We start from the raw sequence: 26,901 nt of genomic DNA, 5'->3' as shown, positions 1-26,901 counted from the left end.
ACATCTGGAGTTATCTTCCTCCCTTTACTCTAATTTGTAAGGAGTGGGAAAATGGGCTGAAATCAACTAAAAAAGAGGTTTTAGTGATAAAATTAATTTTCTTAATCCTAATATTGATTAGGAACTGTACTTGGAAAAGCCTTTACATTTTTAGTCCCAACTCACCATAATCTTGTCACATCTTCTATATATACTGTATATGCAGTGGAGAGTATACTGATTTGTTACGTCAAGGCCTGGTATGGAAACACCAATGCCCTTGAATGGAAAAGCCTACAAAAAGCAGTGGGTACTGCGCAGTTCATCACTGGTCAGGCACTCCCCACCGTTAAGTACTTCAACAAGGAGCACTGTCACAGGAACGCAGCATCCATCATTAAGGACCCTCACCATCCAGGCCATGCTCTCTTCGCGTTGCTGCCATCAGGAAGGAGGTACAGGAGCTTCATGACCCACACCACCATGTTCAGGAACAGTTATTACCCCTGAACCATCAAGCTCTTGAATGAGAGGGGATAACTTTTACTTAGCTGCATTTACCCTAACACTGAACCATTCCCACAGCCTGTGGGCTCACTTTCATGTTCTTGATATTTATTGCTCATTTATTTATTATTATTATTTTGTATTTTTCTTTTTGTATTTGCACAGTTTGTTGTATTTTGCACATTGATTGTCCTTGTGTGAGGTTTTTCATTGATTCTGTTGTGTTTCTTTGAGCTTACTGTGGATGCCCACAAGAAAATTAAGCTCAGGGTTGTATATGGTTACATATATGTACTTTGATAATAGATTTACTTTGAACTTTGAATTTCATCTGTTTTTAGAGCAAAGCTCATCCTTGATGATGAAATAAACTTCACTAACTATGCTTACCAGCAAAAATTGCCAATAGTTGCAAGAGCAACTGCTACCAATGCCATTCAAAGTAACCTGAAGTTGACAGAGGTTTTGGAACAACCTGATGAGTTCACAAATAAACAGAAAGCGCTGGATATTATCGATCTGCATTTGCAACAAAGACATCTGGCGAGACAGCAAAATCCAAGTGAGTAGATAGACATAGCTGTATTTGCATCTCTTTTTCAAACTGTTGTTAAGCACTTTCCATAAGCAGTTACCTTCCTGATTTGAGTGAGGTAGAATTGAGAGTTAAAATATCAGCAGACTTCACTTCTTGACTTTACATGCTTGTCCACGACCCTTGCATGATCTGGTCTTGTTTGCAATAAAACATGGCCCTGTGTTAAATATTAACATAACACCAATTGTCTAAATTCAATAAATCACACTGACCTCCTGGATGAAAACAAGAGATTCTGCAGATGTTGGAAATCCAGAGTAACACACACAAAATGCTGGAAGAACTCACCTAGTCAGGCGACGTCTATAAAAAGGAATAAAGAGTTGACATTTCAGGGCAAGACTCTTAATCGTGTCCACTCTTTATTCCTTTCCATAGATGCTGCCTGACCTGCTGAGTTCCACCAACATTTTGTGTGTGTTAACCTGGATAAACACAACTGGATATTTTATTGATTGTAAATATTCTGTTGTTTACCAGTATTATTAACTGCATCCTTGAAACATTACAACAGCAAGGTTTATTTAAAATCAGTAAGACCAAGCAGATAGGTAACACTCTAAGCTAGTGTGTTCATCTTCCTGGATGGTTGACTATGAGATACAGCATCTGAGGACGTGTTTAAATATTCTTCTTTCCAAAAGTAAAAAAAAAGCAATGTATAATTTTGGTCTTACTTGACTATATAGTGTATTTGACTGAAATAGCCTATTGGAAAAGAATATGTAAAATTATTTTCACGCAGTTTCCTTTCACGCAATAAAGGCAAAGATTTTAATGAAAAAATTCTACACTCACAGTAAAAGTATTAGTATTATGTATAGCTAGGATACCTATGACTTTTGCACAGTACTGTATTTGTCAATGTGGAGTGGAGAGCGAGACTGTAAATCTGACTGAAGCAAAGGATGTCGGAAATAGTAAAGGTGGAGCGCCATGCGAGGGGAATGGGACAAGTGGCAGAGAAGGAGTGTCGAGGCGGGGATGGCTTGGGTGCAGACACCTCCAGGCCTGAGACACCACGCAAGGTCATTTGATTCCAAACAATTGGTTATTTGATCAATACAGAATGTCTTTCTGGTGCTTCCCACTCCCTCCCCTCTCCACTTGATCATCCTGTCCCTGTCCCTGTCCCCATCCCACTCTTGGTCCTCATAGAGACCCATATCAGAATTAGGTTTATCCTCACTCACATCTGTCATGAAATTTTGTTTTTTTTTCAGCAGCAGTAAAATGCAATACATAAAATTACAGTACTGTGCAAAAGTCTTAGGCACCCCAGCTGTATTTACTGTATGTGCCTGGGGCTTTTGCACACTACTGTAATAGCCAGGTTTACTTTTAATTAGTTTTATCAGATTTTGTGTATGTTTAAAAAAAAGAGGATCTTTGTTTTTTACAGAGCATTTTAATGTCAAACCTACACTGGGAGAGCAAGCAACAAGACTTCCACTCCCTCAGCAGAAATATGACCGCATAAATTTTGTCAACAAAAGAAATGCAGGAGCTAAATCAAGTAAGATCAAGTTCCAATTTTCTATTAGGTTTTGAAAAACTTGAACTTCAGTACAGATTGTGATTTTTTTTTCCTTTGATAATATTGTAATAGGGGTGACGTTGTGGGGTTCCATAAAAAATCAGAGCAGATTCAATGGGCTGAATGGCCTTACTCTGTTCCTTTATCTCATGGTAATATTCAACAGATCCACTCCCCCCCCCCCACTGTGTTGCAGGTGACGTTGGCTGTCTGGTATTATTGTTCATCTTGAATATGTTATGACAGTTGATTGCTAGTAGACAGCTTGTGGCTGTTGTATATTTTCTTTTATAATTATTATCTTTCCACAGTGGCAGCTATGTCTTTAATTGGAAAGGCTCTAAGCACTGGAATACCATTCATACCCCCTCACCTCCTCCTTTAACACAATAATTAAGAAACATTTATTTTGAATTCCATCTTGACATCTCCCCATTTCTCTCACTGTGGTTTTCCATTAGAAATACTGCTTTGGCCAGAATTGTGGTCATTATCCTAATGCTTACTGGGCATTATATGAAGTGCAACAAAAGTAGAGCCATATAGCATTCCGACCCATGATCTCATGTGCATACATGTCCTGTCGAAATAACCATTAGATGTTGTGATTACTATATGCCTTGACCACTTCTTCTGATAGCTCATTCTGTATAATCGGTACTATCTTGTGGAGAAACTTGCCCCTCAATTCCCCTTTAAATCTTTCACCTCTCACCTTAAACCTGTGCCATGTTGTTTTAGACTACTGTTCCTTGGTACCTTGGGTGGGGGAGGAAGGATGGTTGGTGGTGGCAGTGGTGGGAAGAACTTTGCCCACCCACCTTATTTATGCTCCTCACAATTTTATAAACCTTGGCAAGATCACCCCTTTGATTCCCTTAGCTCCAGGGAAGACAGCTCCAGTTTATTGAGTCTCTACTTATAAATCAAGCAGTCCAGTCCCAGCAATGTCATTGCGGTCAAACAAAAATTCTGACAACATCAAGTGGGATCAGGAACAGTCTTTGTGGCGTCCAGTGAGGTGGGGAGGTTGTATCAATATACATGCAGAAGCTGACGCTATGCTTTACAGGTCAAGTTGTATGGTCTGCATGTCAGTGGGAAACAGAAGCAGGAGGTGATTTGGCGGATGCCAGCAGTAGAAAGGGGAATCAAAAAGCATGTTGGAGAAAGGAACTAAGTAAATGTGATAGAGCTCAGCTGGATAATTGCAGAAAAGCGTGGAGGAGGGTGATTTGTTCAGTTGTGTACCAGGACAGCTGGCTTACTTTTATCACAGTCATGTTACAAGTGGAGACTATCCAAATAGCTTGTAACTTGTGTTGGATCATTGTTAGTAGGATTGCTAGCAGCAGTAATCTATAAATAGTTTATGCCCTCCAGGCATGATCTTTGAGGAGGTAGTTGACGTATTACCAACCTCTTGCCCAATTTCAGTGTCTGTTTAATGCAATCCTTTAGCTTTCTTGGCTATATTCCAGCTTGTGTGAGCAAAGATGTTATTAACGCAAACTAAAGTCAATTCAAACAGTTTGATGCTTCACTGCATGTGTGGTAGGTAAATTTTAAAAATCTCACCTCCATGGGCAGAGCTGTTTACTTCAACTTTATTATAGATTACTGTGTGCTTTGCCATGGAAGCTTGGCTTGTCTTCTCTCTCTCTCTCTCTCTCTCTCTCTCTCTCTCTCTCACTCTCTTCCTCTCTTTCTCTCTTTCTCTCTCTCTTTCTCTCTTTCTCTCTCTCTTTTTCTCTCTCTCACTCTCTCACACACTCTCTCACACTCACTCTCTCTCTCCAGTAGCCATAGTCAAGCAATTGAAAGATGGTAATTGTTTTGGAAATTAATGGTCAACCCAGTGCCTAGATTGAGTAAGAGGGGCAGATTTAGGTTGGAATATGTGTGAAATTTGTCCTCTGTGTCAGATACCCTTGTCGGCAACCCAGTAGTATTTCACCCCTTGGATTTTGTTTTATTATGCTTTCTATTGATTATTAATCTCAGATTTATTTGAAGATTTCAAAGCAGCAACATGTGAACTAGATTAATTGAGTTGGAGGAACATTTCTAACTGTGATTTACAAATTTGCATGTCATAACGTATAGTTTCTATTTATAACCACTTCTTTTTACCTGCTTCAGACATATTATGCCTTCAACTTAAAATTTATTTTCTAATTGTGAAATGTTAAATTCCCCTTACCATACCTATGTTTACTATCTATATTACATTAGAATTGGACAATGGAGCAGGGATAGGCTGGCTATATCCCCATAACCCTTTTAACCGAAAAGGAATGTTGAAAATACCTTTAAAATCTGATGTTGGCTAGATAACATCCACCGTGTTATTGATTGCTGCAATTGTAAGATTTACCAATTCATAGATTGTTTTACCAACTCAAAACGAGTGTTACTACAACAAACCACCATGGGTAAGGTATATAGATTACAATTACAAAAGGTTTATGAATTAAGTTGTATCCAGTACAGAGCAGCAATATTTAACAAAGATGACAGTTGAAGTTTCCCTTGTGACCTCATCTTAACAAATGTGATATGTGTTCACTTCTCTCCTGTTACCTGTAGACTCTCGTTTTCCAAGTATTGTTTTTTCTGATCCTATATTTTAATGCTTTCATCTGCTAACTAAATGATTTACAGCAAGCTTGCCCCATTCCTTTCAAAATCTATTTTATATTCCATTTGTTACTATTCCTATCTATTTCGCAGATTCAGCTACTCCTTATCATTCTTATTTGCTCCTTGGCAGATTTACATACTCCTGTGATGATGTCCTTATCCTGATTGTCCAAAATCCTGTCACAGATGTCACTCATTTCAGGAACATGGGTTTTTGAATGCTTCAAACCTTCCTTTCAGCTCTTTATTTCCTAATTAGTATTTCTGTCCTACTTTACCAGTTTCAAGTACCATACTTCATTATCATGTTCTTAATGAATTTTATATACTTGTACTGTCCAGACTGTCTACTTCAAACAATGCTATCTTCTAAATTTCATGTTTCTCAAGCTTTAATCATTATTCTGTTGCAACACATTTCATTAAGTGATCATTATTTTTGACTTAATTGATTATCATACTTTACTTCTTAACATTGCATCATAGAACATAGAACACAGAACAGTAAAGCACCAGAACATGCCCTTTAGCCACAATGTTGTGTTGAACCAGTTAAAAAACAAATTAAAAAAACCCAAAAACAAATCCTTCCTATCTACACAATGCCATATCCCTCCATCTTCTTCATATTCATGCCCGTCTCTTAAAAGCCTCTACTAGCATACCAGGTGATGTATTCCAGGCATTCACCATTCTCTGAGTAAAAAACTTACCCCTCACACTTTCCCCCTCTTACCTTCAATGCATGCCCTCTTGTATTAAGTCATTTCTATCCTGAGAAATAGATACTCCCTGTCTACTCTATCTATGCGTCTCATAATCTTATAAGCCTCCAACAGATCTCTGCTCAGCTTCCACTGCTCCAGAGAAAACAACCCAAGTTTGTCCAGCCTCTCATGGTAACACATGCCCTCTAAATAAGGCAACATTCTGGTAAACCTCATCTGCTTCAATTTAGTAGTGTTAGTATTGACAATCCTTTCAACTCATTCCATTACAGCAAAGAAAAATGTCAGAAAATTTTTAAAAGGAGGCTTATATTTTTAAAGCGTTTTACTAATTATCTACTGTAGCTCTGGCACAATTTTCCTATTTATTTTGCGACCTTCCTCTTTCAGGGTCCACAGCCTCAGAAATCCGAAGTAAAGCCAATGTCCTATTCAAGGAAATCAATGTGAAACAGGTGGTTAGAAATTCACAGTCACTATCTTCAAGCAATCAAAGTTGCGGCTTGTAGTGGTTTAATATCATTTAATAATGCTACTACTCTGTTGAACAATAAAAGTGAATTTGTAAGATAGCTTACTTTACACATATTACAATATATGACTCTATTTTACTTCAGTTATTGCATTATGTGAAAAATGTTTTAAAACATTTGTACATCCAAATAGACTGATATGATCTTTGGTTAAATCAGGTCATGACTACTTCAGATTAACTGTCTGTGCAGTGTGTGATACTTAATAGTCTCAATGTAAATAAATTTAAATTCTCTCATTTATTTTCTCTCTGGGTCTGAGCAGGCAGTTCCCCATGCACTAGTTACTTCCAGTTCCCAGCCTGAGTAGGCAGCCTTCATATGCCAACCTAGACAATTCTGAGCTGGTTAAGAACTGAAATATAATCCTGTTTTCACTCAACACTTGTCCACAAGATTGTGCATACACTTCAAAGGCATTTAGTGACATATGGTCTAGGATGGGATTAGGGGAATCCAGTGGGTGGAGATAGCCGGCCGGTGGTGCAGTAGTATCTGCACCAGACTTCGAGGTTATTGGTTTCGGGTTCAAATCCAGCCAGTTCCTTGCATGCTTTCCATCTGTGCTGATCTGAGCGTCGAGCTAGCATCTCGGCCTCATAAAAAACAGATAAATGCTAAAGAAATGGCAATGTTGCCACGTGATACACCACAAGATGCAGAAAGGCACAACAACTTTGAGTAGAGATGGTAATAAAAAATGCACAGGTCCTAAGGAAACCTGTACCCTCCTTTGTTGGAACCCCACCCTTTCCCACACATACATTTATCACATGCTTATAATAATGCAATGAGCTCCTTTACACAAGATGTTTTCAGCATTAACAGTTTGCGTATGATATAACAGTACCTGATGGTTGCAGCAAATTATGTACAATCCTTTTTCAACTCACATGCACCTTTTAACCTCTTTATATTGTCAACCAGAACCTGAGCTCAATGATTCACAATCTTGACCTAAAGTTCTACTTTCCCATAGTTATTGTTCTTGTTGATTAACACTGGCTTCCTTACCACCATGTAATAAATTTTGAAAAATTTATGGAGCTTGATAATTGAACAAGTTTGCCCTACCCTCTAGATGCCATGTATAAATTACATGCTGCAAATCCATGAGAAATCTTTGTCCCCTTAATTCCCTTCAAGCAAACGTTTATTTCTCTTTGCTTCTGAATGCATCATCAAAATCCATCCCTTTAAGCAAGCCTTCCCTCCCCTCTCCCAGTTTTACCTATCACCTACCACCTTGTACTTCTTCCTCCCCTTCTTTCTCTAACTTCTCATCTTTTTCCCCCCAGTTCCGATGAAGGGTCTTGGCCCAAAACATGGACTGTTTACTCTTTTCCATAGATGCTACTTGACTTGCTGAGTTCTTCCAGCATTTTGTGTGTGTTACTTGGATTTCCAGCATCTGCGAGTTTTCTTGTCAAAATGCATTGTATCATTTTTTTTTCCCTCTGGCTAACTTGGGAGATATTTTTATATTCAAAGTTATCTACTTGTATCATCTTGCTCTGGACAAATCGATTTGCTCATTTCATACAACAGTGACTAGATTGCTTCAATGATTTGGCATATTCTGCAGAGAAAGTAGTTTTAGAAACCTGGCTTTATGTGACTTTAATTTACTGAATGAAAACTGAAGTACTCTTGCCAGGCAAGCACGAGCTAATAAAAGTGTACCTTGCTCAATGGCCATGAGTGCAATCCAATGCAATTGTTCTCAGTAGAAAAGGAACATGTTGGGAAGATAACTTAATCGCTAGAAAAATAATTGTGGGCTTAAACCATGAGATTTTAATACCTTATCAGTGGCACAGGTGCTGCTTCAACCCTAACCTCTAGTGCTGTCTTTGTGGAGTTTGCACATTCCCCTGTGACACTGTATTTTCTCTGGATGCTCCAGTTTCCTCCCGTATTTTTGTAACAGTTGGTGAAACAATTCGCTATTGTAGATGGCCCCTCGTGTATAGGTGAGTGTAGAATCTGGGGGGAAGTTAGTGGGAATGTGAGTGGAATGAATTGGGATTAGTGTAAGATTTGTATAAATGGATGCTTGGTAGTTATTGTGGACTCAGTGGGACGATCTGTTTCCATGAACAATTATGACCTTATGATTCACGAAACCAGTGTCTGAAAAGAAGCAATGGAACAGTCGAGTTGAATTTATTGTTATGTTTGCAGGTGCAATGAGAATCTTGCACGTAGGTATATGTAGGAATGTAGGTACAGACAACACTCAAAGCATGTTGTATATTAATTATACATAAAAGACAGTAAAGAGAGAGGGGGAAGAAACTAAGACTGTGTTTTTACTTTTTGCACTAAGATTTTGTCTGTGGTAGTCCATTATGTTTCATTGCAGAAGTTGGTTTAGCATTGTTCAGGTCAGTTCAAGAATATGGTGGTTGTAGGAAAGTAGCTGTTCTTGAAACTGCTGGTGTAAGATCAGGCTTCAGTACTTCCTGAATAATAGTAGCAGTGAGAATAGGGCATGAGCTAGATGATGGGAATCCTTCTTGTGTAGCTGCTCTCAGTGATCAGGAGAACTGTGCTTGTGATAGACCGGGCTGAGTCCATTGCAGCCTTGTGTGTCCCTATGCATTGGAATTGCCATACCAGGGTGTGATACAACTGGTCAGAATACTGTCAACAGTCCACATGTAGAAGTTTGTTGAGTATTTGGCGACATGGCAAATCTCCTTAAGCTTCTAAGAAAGTAGTAATGGTAGCACATCTTCATTGTGATTACATCTTGTGATAGTCCCAGGACAGGAGATCTGAGATGTTAAAGCCCGGCTATTTGAAACTGCTTACTCCCTCTACCTCTGATCCACCAATGAGACTTGGCATGTAATCTCCCAAATTTCCCTTTCTGAGATCAATGATTAAATAGCTCCATACTTAGTTGATGTTAATCATGAGATTTTTATTGCAGCACCACTCAACTAGATGTTCTATCTGACTCTCGTTTCATCGCCACCTGTGATTCCACCACCAAAAGTGGGGTCAGCAACATTATAGATGGTATTGAAGCTGTGCTCAGCCATGCAATCATAGGCATAAAGGGAGTTGAGCAAGGGGCTAAGCATATCGTCTTGAGATCATTCAGGCTGTTGGTCACAAAGCAGGGAACGTTGTTCCCAATTTTTACTGATTGGTGTTGAGAGTCTAACAATCAAATCAGCAAATATATACAGGTATATATAGAAATTGTTTAGGGTAGTGTCTTTCTTGTGCAAATTGCACATTCACTAAATTAATCTGATCAGAATTGTTCAGTAATCCAGTAATGTCTGTTGGGAAGCTGGGCAGGTTATAGCTGTCCCCAGTTCTCAGTAACACATTTGACATTTTTAAATCCTCAGATGCACTTAACAACATCACAAACTGCAAAATGAGCTTTTCTGTCCTTTCTGGAATAAAATGGATGTTGCACCAAGCAGTATATGAAGCAATATTATGAAATATGCTGCTATACCTGCTGTTGTGGAACAACTGTCATCCAACCAGATATACATCAGGTACTTTGTTGTTATTTTCCTTTATATAAAGGACATTCTACATATTGGGAAAAGCAGGTTGGACAGTCTTGAACGTGACTGTTGACTGGCCAACTGTTTGCGAAAGTCCATTGCTACTGTTCATGTGGAATGGTTCCTCGAACATTTAGCTATCAATATACTCAGTAATTTGGTTCCACAAGGGTGACAAAACTGACTGCAATCCATGACTTGAGGGGCTTTTATAGCAATGAAGGCTATGCAGGCTGGGTTAGACACCCTGGGACAAGAGGCAAACATGCCCTTCTGCGACTAGTCGACAGATAAAGGTAGAGGTAAAGATTAGATTTATTTGTCACATATACAGTTCATTCGCATCAATGACCAACGGTCTGAGGATGTGCTGGGGCAACTCACAGGTGTCGCCATAATTCTGGCACCAACATGGCATGCATACAACTTACTAACCCCAACCCCATGTCTTTGGAATGTAAGGAAACTGGAGCACCTGGAGGAAACCAACCAAGTCTTGGGAGAACATACAAACTGCTTACAGACAGCAATGGATTTGAACCTGGGTTACTACTACAGTAAATCATTATGCTAACTACTACGTTACTGCCACCCTTATTGGATATCTAACAATAATTTCCAGATGAAATAGCCTTTAGATAGATGAGATTCCCCAGAAATTCAATCATTAGCACCTCCCACCTGAACCTTCTGATAAACAATAGATTTCCAGATTATTTTCCATAGGCCAAGGTCAACATGGTTTCCTTAAGGGGAAGTCTTGCCTGACAAATTTGTTGGAATTCACTGAGGAAATAACAGGTAGAATTGATGTAGGAGAGGCAGTGGATGCTGTTTACTTGGATTTTCAGAAGGCCTTTGACCAGATACCACAGATGAGACTGCTTAACAAGATAAGTGCCCATGGTATTACAGGAAAGATTCTAGCATGGATATAAGATTGGCTGACTGGCAGGAGGCAAAGAGTGGGAATAAAGGGGATACTTTCTGGTTGCCAGTGACTAGTGGTGTTCTGCAGGGGTAAATGTTGGGACTGCTTCTTTTCGAGCTATATGACAACAATTTGGATGACAAAATTGGTATTTTTGTGGCAAAGTTTGTGGGTGGTACAAAGGTAAGTTGAGGGGTAGATAGTGTTGAGAAATGGAGTCTGCCGATGGACTTAGACAGATTGAGTGAATGGGCAAAGAAGTGGCAGATGGAATTTGGTGAAGGGAAGTGTATGGTCATGCGCTTTGGTAGAAGATATAAAGGCATAAACTATTTTCTAAATGGGGAGAAAATTCAGGAATCAGAGGTGCAAAGGCATTTGGGAGTCTTTGTGCAGGATTTCTTGAAGGATAAATTGCAGGTTGAGTCAGTGGTAACCGCAATGTTAGTATTCATTTCAAGAGGACTAGACTATAAAAGCAATATACCCTTAAAAGGCATTGGTCACCCTGCACTTGGAATATTGAGAGCAGTTTTGGGAAAAAAATGTGGTGGCATTAGTGAGGGTCTAAAGGAGGTTCATGAGAATGATTCCAGGGTTAACATATGAGGAGCATATGATGGTTCTGGTGCTGTACTTACGAGAGTTTAGAAGAATGAGGGGGAATCTCATTGAAACTTATCAAATACTGAAAGGCCTAGATAGAGGAAATATAGAGAGAATGTTTCTTGTGGGTGGATGTTTCTGGTTAAGGCAGTGCTAGTGGAGCACAGCAACTACTTGCCTGTAGCTAACAAAACAAGGAAAAGTATGAACTACTTTATTAATTACCCTCTTTCTGGTAATCTGAGGGGCAGCCAGGAGCACTCGCATGGGCCCAAGCTATGCCTGCGTCTTCAATGGCTATGAAGAACAGTCAATGTTGAAAGCCTTCCCTGGTCATGCTCCCCAACTCTTGCTCCTCTACATTGACGACAGCTTTGGTCAACCCCATGCACCCATGCAGATCTCATCAATTTTGCCTTTAACTTCCACCCTGCCCTTAAATTCACTGTGCCATCTTTGACAACTCTCTCCCTTTTCTTGATCTCTCTGTCTCCATCTCTGGAGACAAACTGTCAACTGACATCTTTTATAAACCTACTGATTCCCATAGTTATCTCGACTATACCTCTTCCCACCCTATTTTCTGTGAAAATAATATTCTCTTCCCTCAGTTTCTTCACCTCCATTGCCTCTGTTCTCAGGATATGGCTTTCCATTCCAGGACATCTGAGATGTCCTTCTTCTTTAAAGAATGGGGTTTCCCACCCTCCCCTATTGATACTGCCCTCATTTGCATCTCCCCCATTTCCCATACATCTATGTTCACCCCATCTTCCTGCTGTCATGACAGAGTCCCTCTTGTCCTTACGTACCACCACATCAGCCTCCACATCCAACATATCCCCTGCAACTTCCACCATCTCCAAAGGGACCCTACCACTAAACATATCTTTACCTCCCCACCCCTCTCTGCTTTCCACAGGGATTGCTCCCTCCGTGATTCCCTCGTCCATTTGTCCCTCTCCACTAATCTCCCTGCAGGCACTTACCCAAGCAAACAGCCTAAGTGCTACACCTGCCCCCTCACCTCCATTCAGGTCCCCAAGGTGAGGTAACACTTCAACCACGAATCTGCTGGGGTTGTCCATTGTGTCCGGTGCTCCTAACGTGGCCTTCTCTACATTGGTGAAACCTGTCATAAATTGGGGGACCACTTTGTCGAGCACCTCCGTACCATCCACCACAAGCAGGACTTGCTGGTGGTCAAACACTTTAATTCCGATTCCCATTCTCATTCTGACATGTTAATCCATGACCCCCTCTTGATCCAAAATGAGGCCAAGCTCAGGTTGGAGGAGCAACACCTGGGTACCCTCCAACCTGATGGCATGAATATCGTTTTCTCCTGTTGAACAACAATTACCCATCCTCCTCCCAATCCCCACTCTGACCATTTACTTCTTTTCACCTGCCTATTGCTTCCCTTGGGACCCCTTCCCCTTCCCTTTCTCCTATGGTCCACTGTTCCCTCCTATAAGATTCTTTCTTCTCCAGTCCTTGACCTTTTCCACCTACCTAGCTTCACCTATTACCTTCTAGCTAGCTTTTCCCTTCCCCCTCACCTTTTAATTTAGGCATCTCACCCCTTCCCCCTCAGTGCTGAAGAAAGCTCTCAACCCAGAAATGTCACCTGTTTACTCTATTCCACAGATGCTGCCTGACTTGCTGAGTTCCTCCAGTGTTTTGTGTGTGTTGCTTTGAATTTCCAGCATCCGCAGATTTTCTCGTCTTTCTGGTAAATGATCACTGCAATCAACAATCTGTAACTTCCCTTTCAGAATTGAGGTTTTGAGCCGTCTGCATGACATGACATTTTTGCGGTGTGAACTGAAGTCTCGAAGGTGCAGGACAGTTGCAGCGTGGCATGTATGGGCTGAATCGAGATGTTAGGACCCAGGCCCGGGAGCAGGGAATAAGCCAACGCTTATTCATTTCTTAAGTAGATTTGGAGGCAATTCGATACAGCAGAACTGAGGTGAGGCGAGGCAGGACTGAGGCGGCAGGGCTGGGCCCTGGGCCCGAGAGTGAGGAAATACCAGACATTTGATTGATTTATGTGCTAGGCTGAATAGAAACGGCTGGGAATCGAAGCAGCAGGGTTGGAGCCCGAGAGCGTATAGAGGGCAAGGAAGAGGTATGGACAATTTAAGCACTAGGCCAGATTGAAAAGGTCCAGGTGTCAGGGCCAGAGGCAAGGAACAAGTCAGTTTAGCTCACTTCTCTGCAAGATTTACCCACCTCTTATCTGAATGGGTGCTTTCTTCCATGGTCTTCTGCCCTCTCTTATCAGATTCCCCTTAATCCAGCCCTTTGTCTCGTTTGCCATCAAATTCCCAGCTCTTTAATTCAATCCTCCCCCCTCCCAGTTTACCTGTCACCTACCACCTTGTACTTCTTCCTCTCCTCCCCCCACCTTCTTGTTCTGACTTCTCTTCCTTTCCAGTCCTGATGAACGGTCTTAGCCGGTAATGTGAACTGTTTACTGCTACCTGGCCTGCTGAGTTACTCCAACATTTTGTGTGTGTTGCTGCAGAGAGAATCTATACTTACTGACAAGTACCTTTATTGCCTCAGTTCACAAGCACATGAATTTAAACAACTAAGTACCTGTGTGCACACCTACCAAATTTTCCTGACCTTCCATGATCAGTCAAGGAATAGAAAAGGTAATGCCTGGGGGGAAAAAAAAATCATCTGACTGATCTGTATCAGCTTCTGAGTTGATGATTGGCCTACAAGTAGTATTGCTTTATGGCTCTCTCTTCAGCCCCATGCCCTCGGTAATGACTTCTGTTCCATCCAACTCAGACTGGTTCAAACCAGTCTAGTCAGGTCACCCCAGACACTGGGCCCAGCCAACCAGATCACAGGCTGTTCCTTCTGCAAGCATGCATTTTAAAAAAACAGCTTCTTATCTGAAAATTGTAATTCGTTTAGCAGATCATTATCAGAAACTCCTTGTGACCACAGCAACGCACACAAAATACTGGAACTCAGCAGGCCAGGCAGCATCTATAGAAAAGCGTAAACAGTCCACGTTTTCAGCTGAGACCCTTCACGTTCAACTGCTCTGATTAATTTATCCCCGTGCAAGAATCAATCAACCAAACAGTTCACAAGGTGGCAGCTGCAAGGACAGTCTCACTAAATGGCTGCCTCCATTCCTGTCCTCATTAAGCAGGAACAAAGACTTCTACTTTGTCTGTTTCCACTGCCCTTCTCTCATTCCTGCTCAGTCATTTGTAGTCTGTTTTTTTTCTGACCAACAAAGGGTCTGTTCAACCGGCTCAGTTCTGAGTCTCAAATGTGAAATGGTGGGGACAGGGCAGGGTGGGGTGGTGAGGTGAATGAACCAAATGCAGCAGATTGTTGAATCATTGTCTATCCAGATTCCCAAGAGGTCAAATCATGTGCAGTTTACAGATATTCTTATTTCCCTTTATGAGGTCAGTGAGCCATCTCCCATTCTTTTCTGCCAGGCACATTCCCACTCTCAGCCATCTCATACTGGGTTGAATTCTAAAACCAAACTATCTAGAAAAAAGCTTCTCATGGGTCAAGGGCAGCTGTGAGTATTCTGATAGGAAAAGGGGGAGCTTTCCAGCAGGCAGACTGCTGTCACAAGGAACATTGAAAAGTAGTTCTTAGGCTTTGAGACCTGCATACAAATTTGTGATCAAGGTCAGAGTCAAATGTTTTGATGTTGTAATTCTTGTTCTTATAAATTACTCTGAACCCACTAAGTGCTGAAATCAGAAGGTGCTTGAGAAACATAGAGTCATTTCCGAAGCTGTCAAGTCAGCAGACTGTCTTTTCTCCTCGGAGCGACGGAGGATGAGAGGTGACCTGATAGAGGTGTATAAGATGATGAGAGGCATTGATCGTGTAGATAGTCAGAGGCTTTTTCCCAGGGCTGAAATGGCTGCCACAAGAGGGCACAGTTTTAAGGTGCTTGGGAGTAGGTATAGAGGAGTTATCAGGGGTAAGTTTTTTTTACGCAGACAGTGGTGAGTGCATCGAATAGGCTGCCAGCAACGGTGGTGGAGGCAGATACGACAGGGTCTTTTAAGAGACTTTTGGATAGGTACATGGAGCTTAGAAAAATCGAGGACTATGGGTAAGCCTAATAATTTCTAAGGTAGGGACATGTTCGGCACAACTTCGTGAGCCAAAGGGCCTGTATTGTGCTGTAGGTTTTCTATGTCCCTTTAAATAGGGATTGAAGTTGTACAATGTGTTTTATGGTGCACTGTGACTACTCAATATCGGTCAGAGATTGGAGCTTCATGGTGTTACATATTCCAATGATGTTGACCAAAAATTGGTGAAATTGAGTGTGCATCTGATGCTGAAAATTGTCAGTTGTGCAAAGGTGAATAATACATGGAAGTAGCAAGTTTATTTTCATGATAGGGATAAGTTCACCTGGACTTGATAGAGCGATTTAACCCACGTTATATTGTTATGCATGATCTGCATAGAATAAGATAAACAGATGCCAAGATGTCCAGATTCTATCAGTGCTCATTTTTTCACTGTAGTCTTTCATCATACCATTTACTTTTAAGATATAAAAAATTGTTGCTGGTGATGGAGTTGATTTTAATTAATGAACTGGCTGTGGTGTTTTTAAATGAGTTTATTAATAACTTAGCCCAAACAAAATGCAGTTCCCAATTATTAAATGAAACAGCGACAAAAATAGAAATGGTCATACAATATCACATTAATACGAAGACTATTATATTCAGGAAACAATCACTCACACTAGGACTGATTCGAACAATTTGGTGTAATTTTACATAATCTGAAGTAATACATAATCCTGAAAGATCACATTAACAATGCAATGACGTTTTAACATTATGTATGCACGTTTCAAAGGGATAAAGATACTTGCAACATGATTTCACGACATTCCCAATGCTCTTATCAACACAGGTCTCTGCATGCATGCAGATCTGTTGAGAGATTCTCCTCTCAAATCTATATTAAATCTTTTGAAAGAATGTTTTCAGGAGATAAGTCAACTAATAATCATTAGTACATAATTAAACAAACTAAATTGAGGCAGGTTACTTACAACATCAAAATAAACACTTCCAAATTTCTTTTTTTTTTAATCAGAATAATGCTTAACACTAGAATCCTCACTCTTACCGAGAAATAAGACTAGATGTGCCCTTGGATAAAAATACTATTGATTCTGTACTAGAATAACCCTGCCAAAATAAAACAAAATGGAAAAAGTGGCATTCATCCCTTCATGTAGTACTTCACAAAACCCTGAACAATTTATGGCATCGTGGGCAGTGGTAATCCATCTGTAGTACAGTCTTCAGAAGAAACACATTTAATATTTAAAAGTTGACTCTCTTGTAATCATGACACACTTTGTGAACATCAGCACCTTCATTTACTTCACATGTATACAGTGATATTCCTACATACAATTGTGGTAGAGACTCTGTAGGTTAGTTAAATCCATAGGGATTAAAGCACTATTATGTTTCAGGGTAATATATTTTTGTTGTAATCTGTGAAAGATTCATGAATGGAAAAGTTAATTAATTTTCTTTCTCTTTGAATGTTTTCTGACCTACTGAGCTTTTCTTACACTCACAGTCTTTATTTCAGATTTTCAGTACCGATTGCCTTTATCCAGCTGTTTTCAACAGGTGTTAATTAAATCATGATTACAGTGTTATTTGCCGGCAAACAAAAGAATCCAGACAACACACACAAAATGCTGGACAAACTCTGACTTCTCATCTTTTTTCTCCAGTCCCAATTAAGGGTCTTGGTCTGAAACATCAACTGTTTACTCTCAGGCCTGCTGAGATTCGCCAGCACAAAAGTGTGTGCTGCTTGAAATTCCAGCAACTGCAGAATTTCTCTTGTTTGTGGAAAAAAATACAGATGCTAGAAATGTGAAGTAAAAACAAGGTCCAATAAAAACTTGACTAACAACGCTTCATCCTACAAATGGTCACATTGTAGCTTTCCAGACTTAATACTGAATTCCCTAACTTCAAGTAACTCACTCTTTCTTCTTGCATCAGAATGGCCACTTCTCTAATTCATATGTCTGTAATTTTGTTGCTTCTCTCCGTTAGTGTAGCCTAGCCTGCTAAGCAGATCTCACAGCTCTTAGCAACTCGCAAGGCAGGAAAAAGGATAATCTTTTTCTCATTGCCATCTTAACTCATTTGGTCCCACTCAGGTAGAGATCTTCCCTCTGTTCTACTCATCCCTTCCCTACGTTCCCTGCAACTGAAAACTAACGTGTTTCTTCCCTCTTTTTCAGGTCTGTTGAAGAATCTCAGACCTGAAATATTAACTCTTTATCTTTCCACAGATGCTGCCTAGCCTGTTGAGATTTTCCAGAATATTCTATTTTTACTTCGATTTCCATCCTCTGTAGTATTCTTGATATTCCCATTCCAAATTAACATCCAGCATAAATATGGAAGATCGCTGAGGTTTGTCCAGTCCACAATGCAATGGACAAATCCATTTTTGCCTATGTCCACTCAGTAAATATTCTCTGAACCATTAATAAACTGCTAGAGGATATTATTGACAACATTACTAAGTGGTACCTCATAAACATCCTCTCCATCAGTGCCCTGTCTGGGTTCCTCCAGAACCACTCTTCTATAGGCCACTGTACAGAGTGGATTACAGAGTAGTAACACTGACTACCCTTGGCAGTAAAGCACTTAACCAAGTTTAATATCAAAAATGTCTGGAAAAACTGAAGTGAATCGGCTTCACTGGTTGGAGTATTACACACAAAGATCACATAGCTAATGGAAGTCAATCATTTCACCCAAGGATAGTTCCATAGCACCTCCTCAAAACAGTGACCTACAGCAAATCCTTTTGAGCTGCTTCATTGATAAACTTCCATCATATGGTCATATACTAGAAAATCTTTGAAAAAGGAACTTATTTCATCATATCTCAGGTTAAAAATTAATTTCCTTGTCTCTCCCTAATTCTTCTACTAATTTCTTTAAATCCTTGACTCTCTTTGAATTATTTGCAAAAGATAATAAGCTCTTCTTGTCTTTTAAGGATCTTCATAATGTTGCACATTAGCCTTATTGTTTCCTATGAAACTATCGTATATAACCATTCTTTGCATTGCTAAAATGTTCCCATTCTAGTAACATTACAGAATAGGAACTGGCTCTTCAGCCCACAATCTTGTGCCGAACCAATTAAATTAGTAATCAAATGGCTAACTACATTAATCTCTTCTGCCTACACAATATCCATATCCTCCCATTTTCCTCACATTCATGTTCCTATGTGAACATTTCTTTAAAGTCTCTAATGTATCTGCCTCTACTATCCTACCTCCTCCCCAGTCAGTGCATTCCAGGCATTCACCACTTTCTGTTTGGAAAAACTTTCCCTCATATCTCTTTTGGAAATTACCTCCTCACTTAAATTCATGCTCTGTGGTATTAGACATTTCAACCCCAAGATAGAAGGTATTGTCCATCTACTCTGTCTATGCCTCTCATAATCTTATAAACTTGTGTCAAATCTCTCCTCAGCCTCCGCTGCTCCAAAGAAAATAACCCAAATTTGTCCAACCTTGTGTTATAGCACATGCCCTCTAATTCAGGCAGCATCCTGGTAAACCTCTTCTGCATCCTCTCCAAAGGCTCAACATCCTTCCTACAATGAGGCGACCAGAACTGTGTGCAATACTCCAGCTGCAGCCGAACTAGAGTTTTATAAAGTTACAACATAACTTCCTGACTTTGATTAGATTAGATTAGATTCAACTTTATTGTCATTGTGCCGAGTACAGATACAAAGCCAATGAACTCAGTACCTTAACTGATAAAGACAATGATGCCATATACCTTCTCAACCACCTTACCAACCTGTATAGCCACTTTCAGGAAGCTATGAACTTGGACTCTCAAGATCCCTCTGCTTATCAATACTGTTCAGGGTCTTGCCCTTTACAGTGTACTGTCTCTTTACATTTGACCTACCAAGGTGTAACACTTCACATTTGGCCAGGTTAAACTCCATCTGCCATTTTCCACCCATATCTGATCTATTTCCCACTGTATTCTTTGCCAGCATCTCCACTATACACAACACCATCAATCTTTGTATCATCTACAAACATACTAACCCACCCAAGCTACATTTTCATGTATTTCATTTATATACATCACAAACTACAATGCTTCCATTACAGGTCCCTGTGAAACACCACTAATCACAGACATCCAGTGAGAATAAATCCTTTCAACCACTACCCTATGCCTTCTAAATATCTTCGTAAAGTTTCTCTTCATCCGTTCTGGTGCAATCATATTTTTCCAATAATGTGAAACCTGCATGTAGTATTCAACCTATGATTTAACAAATATTCTGTACGATTCTGGTAGTTGTGTGAGCATATATATTTGTATACAGCCTTATCCTGCTGCACAAGAGTTGTTGCAGATGTTGGAAACCTTGAGCAACACACACAAAAGAACTCAGCAAATCTGGCACCATCTATGCAGGGAAATAAACAGTCAGCATAATGCTGAGACCTGATGGGTTCCTCCATCGTTTTGTGTGTGTTGCTTACTTTGGTACATTTTCTCCACACACTTCTGATCTCATTATCTTACAGGAAAAATGTGATCGCACTGGTCAGGGTGCAGAGAGGGTTCACAAAGATGAAATAAGCAAAATTGCAGATGCTGGAATCTGAAATGCTTAAAAATAAAAGTGCTGGATGAACTCTGCAAGTCAAGCCCCATATGTGGAAAGAGAAACCAGTCAACATTTTGCGTCAGCTACCTTTCCTCAGAAATGAGGGAGAGTGGTTCACAGTTTTCAAAGCAGAGCTGGCAGGAGAAAAGAGTGAGAGAAAAAACTTATCTGGAGATAGATTAAGACAGATCAGATTTTTAAAAAAGATAATGAATACTATTACAAAAAAATTGCAAGTGTTTACGATAACTCAGTGTACTGTATCACTTGCAGATCTACTTGGCCGCTCTGGATTCCATGTGCATGATTATTTTTGACTAGCCTGGCTTATGAAATCTACTGAAGAGCCTTGCTAAGATCCATATAAACTATCAAATGCACTTCCCTCATTGACCTTCCTCACAAAATTCAGTCTGGTTAGTTAGCCTTGACCTTTTAGCAAATCTGTGTTGACAGATCCTGTTTAATCGTTGCCTTTGGCACCAAAGGTTTATCCTGGTCATTGGAACTGATAATTTGCTAAGCACCAAATCTGAACTAATTAGGCTCTATTTTTTCTTCCTGTTCCTTCCCCATTTGTTAAGTAGTAGCATTAGTAATCCTTCAATTCTCTGGCATCAGGGAGATAAGAGATGTGCTGCTGGAATTTGTACAATTTCTACCTTTGCTTCTATTGAAAGGCTGAAATTTCCTTCCACTTTCAAGCTCTAAGCTCTTTACTTCAATTTTACATGGTTTACTTACACCTGGTCAAGTGGAAATAATTTTATTTATTTATTTAGCAATACAGCGTGGAGTAGGAACTTCTGGCCCTTGAGACTGTGATAACATTGTGCTAACCGTGACACTACCGTACTTTTCATGCCACTCTCCAGGCGATGATGTACTTCAACAGCGTAGACAGTCTAACCGCCCATTCTTGACATTCAGTGGCACCCACCAACCTTTTGTCCCCCACTATTAACATTTACCGTTGACCCGAATGTCAACCAGAACAGTGGCACAAGAATATATCACAGGCTGGGTACCTTGCAGTTAGTGACTTACCTCCTGACACCTCCCAAAGCTATTTCATCTTCAAAAAGCCACAAGTGATTGAATAATCTGTTAAATTTTCTGGATGAGTGTAGTTCCAACAACCCTCAAGAAGCAAACACTCATCATCCAGGATAAAGCTTAAGACATCACTATTGGGAACGGCAGTGTGTGCTATCTACAAAATGCATTGCAGTTACTTCCCTAGTTTTTCTCAAAGATAAACCTCAAGCAACAATGGCAACTCACACCCTGGAGATCCCATACAAGTAACACTCCATCCTGGCATCACCTCTCTGTCATTGCTGCTTGCTCTAAGTCCTAGAACTCTTCATGCAACAACTCTGTGAACATATCTTCATTAGAAGAGCTGCAGTGTTTGGAGGGGAATTACCAAACTGTTAAACACTGGCCTTGACATTGATGTGCACATTCCAACATTCAGCTTAGTGTGACTGCTGCTAGAAAATTCAACACTCAAAGAAATATAATGGACAACTTAGATGATATTCAAAATGTGGGACGTGATCCTGAATGTTAATCCTGTAACAGAACACCCAAACTCAACTTTTGTCATTGCAAGAAGATTGTACTATCTAGTTTGGTAAAGCCCTCCCCAGGTCAGATAAAGACAAAGATATTAGCGAGAATTTGGATCTACTCAAAATGAAGAAAGATGACATGGACTCTATCTTCCAGATTCCTGTTCTCTATGTTGCCCTTCTTCCATGTGTCAATAATGTTGGCTTGAACTGAGATCATCACTGCCTTCCATTTTCTCACCTAACTGCTCTCAGTTCATATTAGGAATGTGACACTGATTGTCAAAAGCATAGGAGTGAGCCCCAGTGACCAGTCAGGTCATTTCAATTAAATGTAATCCTGCCAACAGCTGCAGAGAATTGTAATTTTCCATCCATTTGTTTCATAGCAATAGCCTCCCCGTCATCAAGGACATCTTCAATAGGTGATGCATGAAGAAGGTGGCATCATGAAGGACCCTCACCATCCAGGACATGCCCTCTTCTCTTTGCAACCATCAGAGAAGAGGTTCAGAAACCTGAGACACACATTCAATGTTTTAGGAACAGTTTCTTATACTCCATCATCAGATTTCTGAACAGATAATGAACCAATGAACACTACCTCACTTTTTGGTCTCTTGTTGCACTAATTTTTATAGTAATTTTTATGCACTGCACTACATTGCTGCCACAAATTTCACAACATGTATCAGATAATTAACCTGATTCTGAATTGAGTGTCTGTAACTCTTGTGTGGAATCACTCCTTTAAAAACAAATACTATTACACTTCCTGCAATTAACTAGGCATTCTCTGCTGTGGGCTTGTAATCAATAAGTTTTCCACAGAAGTGCAGGGATGATCACATGCAAAATTAAATTGATGATTTTAAGAAGGATCTGGATGTATCTGACCCATATTAAGGCACGACTTCCACAATGTATTTCCCAGACTCTTAAATGAAGGACAACAAAATCATACCAGGAAACACAGTCGGTTCCGGTCTTCTTGCAATTGCAAAATTACTGTACGTTTACCAAAAGGCAGCCAGTAGCACTGAAACTGCACTTTGTAGTTATTTAAAAAAATAAATCTATGGATGTAAACTTAAAGATTAAAGAGGTATTTGGCAATGGGCTGATCTTTGTGTTTTAAAATAAGAATGCATTGCACTGATCGATTCAGGCAATTCTATAATTACAATGACCTAACAGCATTTACAGTGTTAATATTTTTTAAATGTCCATCATTATCATTATAAGATATTTCTATTTTGAAGTATATGTATTGTGCTCCGCAGCACATGCTAATAAGCATTTAAAATCTGCTTCACAGAATTTAAATAGATTTTCCATTTTTAGTTTGAATCATTAACAGAATCTTCATAGCTACATGGAGCATCCATATATTGTCAGCTAATGACCGATTGAACTACTGATCTATTGAATATCAGCACTGCAGGTTTAGCATTTTCCTGATTTACTTCAAGAGCTTTGTGGCTGTAATCATCATGCATTTTTGGTTTATTTAGTTGGGTGATAAATTATTTGTAAATGTGCTCATTACTGGAACGCTCCCTGGGGCAGGTGTAGAAATGTTAATATGTGTGAGCATGAGGAGATAATATTTAAAATTACTAAATCTGAAGTCAGCATGGTCGAATTTCTAATTAGCATGGTAACCACAATTTCTGTCCATTTAAGTTTCCCAGAGAAATGATTTTCCTGGCATCAAGCAGAACATACTGAATCAGGCAATTGATATCTCAAAAGCCTGCACTGGATCTTTGGAAAATCTGACATTTCCTTGGACTATTGCAACTTACATGTTATAAAATAGACTTGGCTACTGCATGATGCCATACTCCTGTCTTTTATCCAGCAAGGTTAGTACACTACTAACCTAACAGTAGCCAATGATATAAAAGTACCAAAAATGTAATTTCTTTACATTTCCAATCAGAATGGATTGAGACGTATTCCTGTTCCTAAGGGAGAGAAAGGGTTGACTTTTGCCCACATTAGTGCATCATTAAGCGAGATTGCTGATTTTCCATCCTCGAGGAAATACACCGGCCCCTGGAAGAGGAAAAAAAGGAACACAATTAAAAGATAGGTACCTTGACTCTACATACATATGTAGACTGACACCTTACGTAAAAGCCTATTTAGGGGATAGTTTACCTCATGATTTGACCACAACATGTTATTTTAACTACATATAAATCAGTAGAACCTCAATCAAACAACAAACTTTTGTTTCCCTATGACCTACCCAGCTCTATGCAAAGACCACTCAAAGAGCTTTTCTCCCCTCAAGTAGAAACATAGAAACATAGAAAACCTACAGGACAATATAGGCCCTTCGGCTCACAAAGCTGTGCCGATCATGTCCTTACCTTAGAAATTACCTAGGGTTACCCATAGCCCTCTATTTTTCTAAGCTCTATGCATCTATCCAGGAGTCTCTTAAAAAACCTTATCGTATCCGTCTCCACCACCATTGCTGGCAGCCCATTCCATGCACTCAACACTCTGCGTAAAAAACTTACCCCTGAAATCTCCTCTGTACCTACTTCCAAACACCTTCAAACTGTGTTCTCTTGTGCTAGCCATTTCAGCCCTGGGAAAAAACCTCTGACTATCTACACGATCAATGCCTCTCATCATCTTATACACCTCTATCAGGTCACCTCTCATCCTCCGTCGCTCAAAGGAGAAAAGGCCAAGTTCACTCAACCTATTCTTGTAAGGCATGCTCCCCAAACCAGGCAACATCCTTGTAAATCTCTTCTGCACCATTTTTGTGATTTCCACATCCTTCCTGTAGTGAGGCGACCAGAACTGAGCACATTACTCCAAGTGGGGTCTGACCAGGATCCTATATAGCTGCAACATTACCTCTCAGCTCCTAAACTCAATCCCACGACTGATGAAGGCCAATGCACCGTATGCCTTCTTAAGCACAGAGTCAACCTGTGCAGCAGCTTTGAGTATCCTATGGACTCGGCCCCCATGATCCCTCTGATCCTCCACACTGCCAAGAGTCTTACCATTAATGCTATATTCTGCTGTCATATTTGACCTACAAAATGAACCACCTCATGCTTATCTGCGTTGAACTCCATCTGCCACTTCTCAGCCCTGTTTTGCATCCTATCAATGTCCCACTGTAACCTCTGACAGCCCTCCACACTGTCCACAACACCCCCAACCTTTGTGTCATCAGCAAATTTACTAACCCATCCTTTCACTTCCTCATCCAGGTCATTTATCATGAAGAGAAGGGGCCCCAGAACTGATCCCTGAGGCACACCACTGGTCACCGACCTCCATGCAGAATATAACCCATCTACAACCACTCTTTGCCTTCTATGGGCAAGCCAGTTCTGGATCCGCAAAGCAATGTCCCCCTGGATCCCATGCCTCCTTACTTTCTCAATAAGCCTTGCATGGGGTACCTTACCAAATACCTTGATGAAATCTATATACACTACATCTACTGCTCTACCTCCATCAATGTGTTTAGTCACATCCTCAAAAAATTCAATCAGGCTCGTAAGGTACAACCTGCCTTTGACAGAGCCATGCTGACTCTGTCATATTAGGCCTCTCCAAATGTTAATTAATCCTGCTTCTCAAGATCTTCTCCATCAACTTATCAACCACTGAAGGAAAACTCACTGGTATATAATTTCCTGGGCTATCTCTGCTCCCTTTCTTGAATAACGGAACAACATCCGCAACCCTCCAATCCTCTGGAACCTCTCCCATCCCCATTGATGACGCAAAGACCATCGCCAGAGGCTCAGCAATCTCCTCCCTTGCCTCCCACAGTAGCCTGGTGACTTATCCAACTTGATGCTTTCCAAAAGCTCCAGCACATCCTCTTTCTTAATATCTATATGCTCAAGCTTTTCAGTCCGCTGCAAGTCATCCCTACAATCGCCAAGATCCTTTTCTTTAGTGAATACTGAAGCAAAGTATTCATTAAATACCTCTGCTATCTCCTCTGGTTGCATACACATTTTTCCACTGTCACACTTGATTGGTCCTATTCTCTCACGTCTTATCCTCTTGCTTTTCACATACTTGTAGAATGCCTTGGCGTTTTCCTTAATCCTGCCCGCCAAGGCCTCCTCATGGCCCCTTCTGGCTCTCCTAATTTCATTCTTCCTGCCAGCCTTATAATCTTTTAGATCTCTATCATTACCTAGTTTTTTGAAGCTTTTGTAAGCTTTTATTTTCTTCTTGACTAGATTTACAACAGCCTTTGTACACAACAGTTCCGGTACCCTACCATCCTTTTCATCTCATTGGAACATACCTATGCAGAATTCCACACAAAAATCCCCTGAACATTTGCCACATTTCCTCCGTACATTTTCCTGAGAACATCTGTTCCCAATTTATGCTTCCAAGTTCCTGCCCAATAGCCTCATATTTCTCAGAAACCTTCCTGAGCACACCGAACAAACTCCACCCCATCTAAACCCCTCGCTCTAGGTAGATGCCAATTGATATTTGGGAAATTAAAATCTCCCACCACGACAACCCTGTTATTATTGTAAATTCTAAATGAGATTATTTTGCTACACGGTTTCCTTGCCATCTCTCCATTAACAACACATTTCTCTGAAATTCTTTTTCTAAATCAGATATTCCCGAACTTTTTTATGGCACGGACCCAATACCATTAAGCAAGGGGTCTGTGGACACCAGGTTGGAAACCCCTGGCCTAAGTTAATTAAACTTCCTCTTCTGGCTATTACTTTTTCTCTCTCCTACAATCTGGGAGAAAATACAGGAGCCTGAAACTCAGGATGCTCAGATTCAAGGACACTGTTCCACTGCTATCTGACTCTTGCATCAATCACCTCTTTCACATTTCCCTTGCTTCTGGCATTGCCAGCTTCTTGGATTCTTAATCTACCTCTCTGAGTTATTCTGTTGCTGTTGCTTTAGCATTTCTGTTTGCACTACTTGAGATTGCACTATTAAATTT

The 26,901-nt window shown here is 40.2% G+C and overlaps 2 protein-coding genes across 8 annotated transcripts in view; one reads left to right on the top strand and one right to left on the bottom strand.

Annotated features, from left to right (window-relative positions):
* The window catches only part of spata4 (spermatogenesis associated 4), an 87,634-nt gene that overhangs the window by 19,019 nt on the left and 41,714 nt on the right, over positions 1-26,901 (top strand). Inside the window, exons 2-4 of one of the 3 annotated variants that reach the window (XM_072257677.1) lie at positions 828-1,048; positions 2,487-2,600; positions 6,383-7,922. In XM_072257677.1, the coding sequence (XP_072113778.1) occupies positions 828-1,048; positions 2,487-2,600; positions 6,383-6,501 (454 nt within the window). In that variant the 3' untranslated portion in view covers positions 6,502-7,922. Of the gene's footprint in view, positions 1-827; positions 1,049-2,486; positions 2,601-6,382; positions 7,923-26,901 lie in introns of those variants that run through there. The other 2 variants (XM_072257675.1, XM_072257676.1) reach the window with 2 other exon arrangements.
* The window catches only part of wdr17 (WD repeat domain 17), a 154,837-nt gene continuing 144,162 nt past the window's right edge, over positions 16,227-26,901 (bottom strand). For all 5 annotated transcript variants that reach the window (XM_072257670.1, XM_072257672.1, XM_072257671.1 and 2 more), the window contains one exon: positions 16,227-23,975. In XM_072257670.1, coding sequence (XP_072113771.1) covers positions 23,856-23,975 — 120 coding nt within the window. In that variant the 3' untranslated portion in view covers positions 16,227-23,855. The remainder of the gene's footprint in view (positions 23,976-26,901) is intronic.

Source organism: Mobula birostris, chromosome 5 (assembly GCF_030028105.1).
Source record: "Mobula birostris isolate sMobBir1 chromosome 5, sMobBir1.hap1, whole genome shotgun sequence".
Classification (NCBI taxonomy): domain Eukaryota; kingdom Metazoa; phylum Chordata; class Chondrichthyes; order Myliobatiformes; family Myliobatidae; genus Mobula; species Mobula birostris.
Note: the sequence above shows the minus strand (reverse complement) of the source record. Positions and strands in the feature narration are given on the sequence as shown.